The 8,939-nt window shown below is 36.7% G+C and overlaps 1 protein-coding gene across 1 annotated transcript; it reads right to left on the bottom strand.

The window, feature by feature from the left end:
- Positions 1-806: 806 nt before the first annotated feature.
- LOC121246648 (acetyl-coenzyme A carboxylase carboxyl transferase subunit alpha, chloroplastic-like) lies at positions 807-8,575 on the bottom strand. The gene is given in 12 exon segments (XM_041144868.1): positions 807-1,997; positions 2,481-2,558; positions 3,216-3,284; positions 3,388-3,439; positions 4,238-4,392; positions 4,483-4,597; positions 4,881-5,041; positions 5,129-5,236; positions 6,408-6,482; positions 6,792-6,952; positions 6,955-7,309; positions 8,404-8,575. Coding segments are annotated over 11 exon segments (2,202 nt in total). The 5' UTR covers positions 7,175-7,309; positions 8,404-8,575; the 3' UTR covers positions 807-989.
- Positions 8,576-8,939: the final 364 nt, after the last annotated feature.

Below are 8,939 nucleotides of genomic sequence, written 5' to 3'. Positions count from 1 at the left end.
CACAAGAAAATTTAAAAGGTAACATCGACAGTTATACTCATCTTTTGTATATTTTTTAATATTTTATTCATGAGTTTTGACTTGTGCTTCAGTCATGTTCTCGATAGTGATATTGTTTGGATTCTTTGTAGTGAGAACATAGGAGATGTTGAGAAGGTTTAAATAGAAGAGCACCTTGCACTTCCTTTTCTTGAAATGGGCTCCCTTGAAACGGACTTTACAATAAAAAGAACTTTACAACTTGATTGATTGTATTAAATCATGTTAGCGTGTAAACTATTTTGTGTAAAATTTATGTGTAGACCAAACATTCTTTTTAAAAAAGTTTTCACTATGGTGATTTACCATTATTCATAAAAACTCGGAACATCCATCATTCCCCAAGTTCACAAAAGTAAATATAAAAAGGGTTTTAATCGTTGGAAAATCCCATCTAATGCATCTGCTAGCACAATCAATGAAAATAAAATTCCAAATAGATGACCAGATGTCAAGCCAGTCAGTCTCAAAACCCCCAAAAAGAATGAATGGTGGTAGAAGTGAAACCTAAATTGTGCTTTATCCAAGAAGGTTGGACTTGTATGGGGGTTGGAGTGATTGACAACCTTGGTTTAACTTTGTTTAATAAGGTAGAAACAAGCAGTGATTGCATTATGCCTAGTCATTGATGAAATGAGAGTGCACAATGCCAACACTGGAAATATATTGTAAGAGTAATTCTACATACAACCGTAAAATACGAAAACGCCGTGTAATCGCTTTGAAAAAGAGTGGGATCCACTATTATTAAATTAATTTTTTTTTCTATGTGGATCTCATGTTTTATTCACTTTTTTCAAAACAATTACGACCTCATCTTTTCGACTTGAAGGTAGTAACCAACAGGATGGCATAGTTATTGAATACAAGAAACGCTAGATAGCATCCTATGACCTCAAGCAGCTGTGTTATCATATGCTGTAATTCTCTCTGTGGGAAAGTAAATTCTTTCACCATCTGCCATTTTCGGCACCAACCTTACCTTCAGTAACACTTCCTGTTGAGGATGAAAACTCCTTTCTGAGAGTGTCAACCTTTTCCTTTAATGCCGTGACATCCAAAGCAGCAAGAATCCCCTCCTTTATCTCTGCTTTCAGTTTTTCTACATCTTTTGCACTTGAGCCTTTTGCTATCTCCACCTTCAACTCCCTAAGTTTGCAACCAAGTCCTCCTTCATTTATTACTCTCTCAATCTCCTGGCCAATCTCTTCGTTCAAATCTCCTATCTTCTTTCTTAAATCTGCAGATGAAGTGGCAACCTTTCTCTTTGTCACCCCAACAATATTCAAGTTAGCTGACCTGAGAACCTCCTCTAGATCTTTCTTTGCTCTCTCCACTTCATCTATCAAATCTTTGTTCATGGAATCCCCTCTTACCAATTTTTCCCGAGCATTCTTCAGAAGGTCCATTTTTTCTTTGATCTCAGGATGAACTTTCTGATTAATCTCTGCCATCAGTTTCTCACCCTTTTCTTTAATCTCAATGAGCCTGCTAACCAATTTTAACTTCCCAAGCTTGTACTTCAACCCAAGATAGGCCCCCGGTCGTGACAAGTTCTTTTTGAATTCCTGCATGATCTCATCTATGTCCTCCTTTAAGTTTCCATTAGGGGGATGATCATGCAGATTAGGGGCTTTGGATAACTCTGACTTAATCAATGCAAGCTTTTCTTGCAAGCCCATCGAAATAAATACTCTGTTAATCTCCAGGTTTACATCTTGCTTGAGTTTCTCAATTGCTTGGATGGTAGCCGGATTTGAAGGTCCATCTTCAATAACCTTCTTTAAACTCTCAAGCTCTGACTCAATATCTGCAGTCTTTGGCATGTTGTTGTCTGATGGCTTCATGTTGCGTCTCTTCTCTGGGTCCACTGGAATGCCTTCTTGGAAGCCTCCAATTGACCTGTATTTGAGCCTGCGGTGGTTGAGCAACTCTTTTTTATCCATACTCGCCAATTCCTATGTACAATTTAGTGTTATAAGTGAAATGCAGGATGACTAGGAAATCAACACAAACCAACGGTGAAAGGTCAAAGTGGCAAAACTAAATTTGAACATACAAATAGCAGTAAAGGAAGTTTTCTTTTATCTATTGTTTCACAGAAGAGATTTAACTACCATTTCACAAATTAAACTACATTAATATAAACCTTGTTGAGCGAAAAGTCACATGGTGACATAATTATTATGTATAAGAACAGATTGAAGAAACAAGTTTTTCTGTTGCTCTCTCTCTCTCTCTCTCTCTCTCTCTCTCTCTGCTGTGAAGAAGTAACTACTGCTCACCTTTAAAAATGATCAGAAAAAAACGAAGACAAGAAAAGTTGTAATTACAAACTATTGTTGTTTCTTTCCAAAATTATCCCACAAAAGTAAAATAAACAGGACGTGTATATTTAGTTTATTTCCTATCTTTGTGTGTAGAATGTTAACAGCACTTACCTGCATGGCCTTGGTGATTGCAAGCTTAATTTGTTGGGAGGTCCACAAAGGATCATTATGTGCACCGCCAAGAGGCTCCTGTATATAAAAGCATTAGAATCAATAATGAAAAAACCAATATCTGCCAAGTCAATCATCAATCAGTAAAAAACAAATACAAAAACTTTTTGTTGATTATCATGTCATATATGAAACAAGTCAACAACCTGTTAAATTCAGTTAATCAGATTTGGTCATGGTTTTATTTTATTTTTCTTTTACGAAAATAAGATACATTGCACATGATGAAGTACAGATTATGAGTAAAAACACAGATCTTTGTCTGCTCAGGGGGAAAAAATATATAGATCTTTCTCTATGGATTAGCATACATTTGACATTATAGGCAACTTCTGCATGTTAGCGTTAATTTGTACCATATTAGAGAACCCATTCAGCCCATCACTGACTACCTTAGTGGATTGAAAATTTTGCATAGAGCCACAAATATTTCATACTCAAAATGTCCTATGAGATTAACATCTATAGATTTCTCATCCTACTAAAAAGAAGGTGAGACTTTGTTGTATAACTGGTAGAAGGAATAACCAATGCTCATTTTGCTTGCAAAGATGAATGCCAACCAGAAAAAAAGAATCTCGAATCTTTTAACTGTCATTTCCGGTCCAAGTGTGGTGGTACCTGAAAACTGTAGGAATATAAATGAAAAACATATTAAAGGGCCAAAGTGCTTACAGGAATTATACCATCCGCAATTTTAAGCCTGTAATGTTCTTGAGCTGTTATCCTGAGTCTTTCTGCTGCCTGCATAAGTTTGAAACTACACCTAATCAATTAAAGCGACCCAATTCTTTTTTTTTAAGCAACCCAATTCCAATTAATTGCAACTAACATATCATTCAACTACCTTAGGAGCAGCTTGGGAAGATTTCCACAATATTGCAGCACATGCTTCAGGACTGGTCCAAGAAATGTAGCCACAAGAAACATTAGAAAGACAGAGACCATGAGAAACACTAAAGAGCTATAACCATAAGAGGTGAACCTGTGAAATTAATCGTGGCATTAAGACCTGTAAGAGCTATACCTAGAAAATGCTTGTTTGGCCAAGTTGGAGGCACAGGAGTGTCACAGGATTACTACCAGTGGAATGAGCTTCCACACGAGGCACAAGGAGCCTTGGCAGTTAACAGATCAAGAGTACCTCATACGTTGTAGTGTGTTTTGAAATTGTATGGAATAGAGAGGTTACAGGTTCTGCACACCTTGGTTTTGGGCTTTGATCATAGTTTGTATCCCCCAAGGTGATTTGGTGTAACCACAGTTTTCTTCCGCCATAAGTGAGGGTTTTTCAATAAAATTATGGGCTACGATTCTCTTCTAAAAAAAATACCAAGGAAATAATAGTTTTCATGAAAGGGAGCTGATGTCGGGGTCTCTGTGTAAGAGGAATAAAGAAGTTGATGGGTTCAGTATAATCAATAAATTTTCATTTATTGATGAGATGCATTCAATTCAACCATGAAAGCAAGCAATAAACTACCAAATTGGGTTCAATACAAGCGATGGCATATCAATGTAACCTCCATAGGTTGCATCATCCAGGCAACTAAAGGGGATTAAGGATTCAATTTCAGTTAACAAATTAATATGTGGACCACTTACATAATTTAAAGACTTCAACTGTCTTAATGTGGTTTCTTTTGTTAGCGTGTGGGATAATACTTGAACAGAAAGAAGAATACTGATATTATCACCTTGCAACATAGAATGCAGAGTTCTCTAGCATAAACAATTTATTGGCACAAGCAATGGCAAGAGCTCCTCCTGAACCACCTTCACCAGTTACAACTGTTACTATGGGAACCTCGAGGCCAAACATTGTCCTCAAGTTATGGGCTATTGCTTCACCCTGCGCAAAGAACCACCAGTTCATCTTTAATTAGCCACAACAGAAGCGTATCACAGAGAGTACTGAACGTGAGAAGAATTGCATACGCACTTGACCAAGTTCCTCAGATTTAAGATCAGCAAAGGCCCCAGGTGTGTCAACAAATGTTATAATAGGAAAACCATGATGATCAGCGTATTTCATCATACGCAAAGCTTTTCGATAACTGTTTTCAGACAAATTTTTCAGTGAACTCGGCCAGTATTTATTGAAAATAAACAGGATACCTATTAGAAAACATCACTGCCACATCTATTGTGCTCATTTTTTTGCTGCAGAATATACTCTGAAAAAGGCTAAAAAAAGCCAAAATCTCAAAGAAATGAAGAATTTAAGCCAGAATAACAATATAAATTTTCAGCTATATTTTTTAAAACTAATTAAAATGTCGGAGTCTTGTGCACTTGAAAGATCCTAATAAACAATCTGATTAAGAGCTTGAAACCTACCCATGAGGAGTTGGCATTGCAAAGTTGCGTGCAATGTTCTCCTTTGTGTTCCTACCTTTCTGATGGCCTATAAACATGTAGGTCTTATCATCCATGCTGCCAACACCCGTTACAATAGCGGGGTCATCATAGCCAGCACGATCTCCATGAAGTTCCACCCACTGTAAGATAGAAGATTTTATGTAAGAAATTAAACTTTTTAGAACTGAAGAATGATAGATAAAAGTGGAATGCAAATCACAGGCTACCTTATCTGTGATAGCCAATATATAGTCAAGAACTGTTGGTCTGTTAGGATGTCGGGCGATAGTTAGGCGTTGGATGGGAGTCAAATGTGTATATAACTCTCTGAGAGCCTGAACAAGAAACAGAGAAGTATTTAGAATGACAGCTACATGAATCTTAAAAAAAAATAGTAAAATAACAATAGACTTGCAAATTTACCTAGAATAAGTGAAGGAATAACTAAATATCTGTCAGGAAAGAAGTTAGCAACTGGCCTAGGCTCTTGTTATCATATTCAACTGATAAACGAGGCCTTGAAGGATGGTTCATTTTATGAAGATGTCTATTGTCTGTTCCTTATGTGATAACCACTGATCTAATACCTGATAGGTTTTTGCTCCTTTCTGTATTAATATGATAGGTAGGAGAGATGCTCGTTTACATTCTCTAGATATCCGTTCCATTGTTTGCCTGTTCCTCCTCTAGAATGTCTGTCCATCTTCTCATTTATTTGTTTTCTGAGAACTGTCCATCTTCGTGTGCTCTCATGGAACTACCAATAACAACAGTTTTCATGCATAAATCGCAGCATCTTTTGGGTCAAGTTTTAACCACACAAGCCAACTAGAGAAGCTTTTCACCATGTCATGGCATGCATAGTAAGTTTATTTCATAATATACTGTACTAACAAGGGAGAGCTCATCAACAGAATATGAGATTGTCTTTATAATAGCCTTGTGCTTATATTGACACAGCCAATGCCACCAAATTCAGTAAAGCTCATCCTAGTCCACGTATTGGTACAAGAAACCAAGATTTTACCATCCATGTCCATTTCTATTGTTAAGTTAAAGCCAAACATGCCTCATTTCCACTTTCTTCAACCACATCCTTCTGACTATTCTGCTCATCCTCACGACACTTTGAAATTGAATCTTTCTTCCCTACTGCTCCAAACACTGGTTTCAAGAGATGCCATTACTTCATCATTTGAAATTTGTTCATGGGCAACATAGCATTCAACCTTTCGCATGTACAGTTTACCCTACGACGATTACTGGCTACGCATTATCACACCATATATTAAGGTTAAGAAGGATGTAGGAGAGCTCACATTGTCTGAGAGGAAAATGTTCTTATCATTTATAATGATTTCAAGTAAGCTACAATTAAGACATTGACTAGTCATTTTAGAGCATAACCCTAAATGTGGCTTGGGATTTTCCTTGGATTGTTACAAATGGCAATAACTAGAAGCAATTCTTTGGCATAAGGGCAACTGAAGAACTTTTGAAATTCACCTGTTCGTACTTTCTTTCCAAAGCACCAATTTGATCACTAAAATCTAGACCAGTTTCATCAGCCATCCTACGTACCTGCCAAAGAGAGAAGTAATTAAACATCAATTACATGAAGGGTATGCAAGATTTGAGGTAAGTGCCTTGTTAAGGCCTCACAAGTCCAGGTGCAAGCAGCAAGACATTATGCCTTTATATAGGCAACCGCAGAATAAAACATGATATTTCACAGCAACACTTAGAAGACATGGCTTACTGAATGCCTCTTCATGAATACATAATCAGCAAGTTGTCTAAGTTCTAACGCCAGTTGCCATTTTAAGAAAACTTGTTTACCAGAAACATAGCAACTTATTAAACATGAAATTCTTTAGATGAGAAACTCACCTCAGTAATCTTTTTCTCTAGATCAACCAGAGGCTTTTCAAAAGGAAGCGTGACTGGTTTTGGTTTCTCAGTTAGAGGCTTGAAGTAAGAAAGGAAAGTCAAGTGACCGGTGGTGATATTTGGATCGATATCATCTGGCCACGGATAATCATGCTTCTTCCCTTTCTGACTTTTGCAGTTACATCAAACCTGTTTCTGCTACTAATCATAGAACCTTCCAAAGCCTTGGACAAACTTCTGTTTTCTGCTCTAAATGAAGTTCCAAATAAACAGCTAGCAGAAAAGTCCTTGCAATAATATAGAGATGAGGTGGATTCAAAGCCATGATCTGTGCCTTCTCTTAGACTTCCACACTTTCCAGTTAATATTGATAAGGTAGCCATCTCAACATTGAAATCTCTGTGCAGAAACTCAAAGTTAATCCATTGATGCTTCAACTTTGCTCCATGTCTTTCATTACATCCATATTCAAGCTCACCTTTTCTTTTTTCCTTTTATGAAGAATAGTTCTGAGTTCCCTGTTTGGACCCCAGAAGTTTAAAAGGAAGTAAAAATGGAAGATCTTGACAGAGAATTGAAATTAGAATGTAACTCTCTCCTTTTACTTTCCATCCAACCCAAACAATAGGAAGAAAGACTTTAAGGCCTTGTTTGGGTTGAGAGATCATCTCATCTCATCTTATCTTATCATTACAACTTTTCCAAATTTTCACACAAAATATAATATTAAAAAATAATATTTTAACAATATTTTATTCAACTCTCAACTTTCATCTCATCTCAACTCAACTCACTATCCAAACCTCCCATTTTCCTGCTTTTGTTATACTTCCAATTCCATGGCTCCTAAAAATGTGATGGTTTAGTTATTGATGGTATGGATTGATGAACCCCATAAATTGAGAAACTTGGAAACTAAGGGCCCATTTGTTTTCAGAGATGAGATGAGATGAAATGAGATTAAAGTTAAAAAGTTGGATAAAATAATATTAGAATATATTTTTTAATATTATTTTTGTTTTGGGATTTGAAAAAGTTGAATTTTTTACTTTATTTTTTGTGGGGATTTGAGAAAGTTGTAATAATGAGGTGAGATGAGATGAGATGAGATGAGATGTTTTTCGAAAACAAACAAGAACTAAAGCTCTTTAGGGTCAGTCACTTATTCATACAGTTTGTTGCCTTGACTAATCAATTATGTGTACCAGTGAGCTATAAGCTTAAACCACATTCATTTCTTACCTCCAATGGCACCGGTCTTACAACAGTAATATTTACAACAAAATTTCCTGAACTTACCTAAATTCATATGGGGAGAACTATATCACGCAGATTTCATATAATTAAACACATTAAGTTTTAATCGAAAGCTAGGAAGAGACAAATTAACAACAATACTTGCTCGCAGTTTTTCCATGCTTAGATTCAACAGGGTAAGAAAACACAAAAAATAAAAGAAAAAAGCAAACTAAAGCAATTCCTAAAGTTGTTTGAAAACAGAGAAAACATTGTTTTTCCATTCTCATGCCATTTTTTTTTTTTTGGGTCTGTTTCTCAGCTACAAGGGAAAGTAAGTACAAGGGAAAGTAAGTAGGAAAATTGAATTGGGTACCTTTGCTATCTTCAGGAGTGGCCAAAATGCTCAGCGAAAACAGCTCTCAGGTTGTCTGAGAGAGGAACAAACACAATTTAAAGTTGCTAAAGACAGTGGCAACAGCGTGTGTTTCAGCGGACATGAATCTGCCTGCTCTGCTGCACTCCCCGACAACCGGGAGAAATTGCCTTGGAACGACGCGTATTACTGCTGTTATGTACAAAGTATTCTGCACAGATAAACTGTGATTGGACAGTGTCATTCACGAGCATGAAAGATGAGTGGGGATGGACATTCATCTTTATCCATAGGATAGACACGCCGTCATAGATTAGGATACCCGTGAAAAACAGCAGCCACCAAGATAGACACGTCGTCATAGATTAGGATAGCCCACCATACAAGATATGGCCCACCACCCTCCGCTAGTCGAAAGGATAATAATATCATTGCGGTTGGACTACCACTTTACTACTTGTGGACAACTTTTTTATTCTCTCCCAGCTGAGCGCAATTCTCCTCTTTACGTCATTTGAAGTAAACTATGTTGTGAT

This window comes from Juglans microcarpa x Juglans regia, chromosome 1S (genome assembly GCF_004785595.1).
Source record: "Juglans microcarpa x Juglans regia isolate MS1-56 chromosome 1S, Jm3101_v1.0, whole genome shotgun sequence".
Lineage (NCBI taxonomy): Eukaryota > Viridiplantae > Streptophyta > Magnoliopsida > Fagales > Juglandaceae > Juglans > Juglans microcarpa x Juglans regia.
Note: the sequence above shows the minus strand (reverse complement) of the source record. Positions and strands in the feature narration are given on the sequence as shown.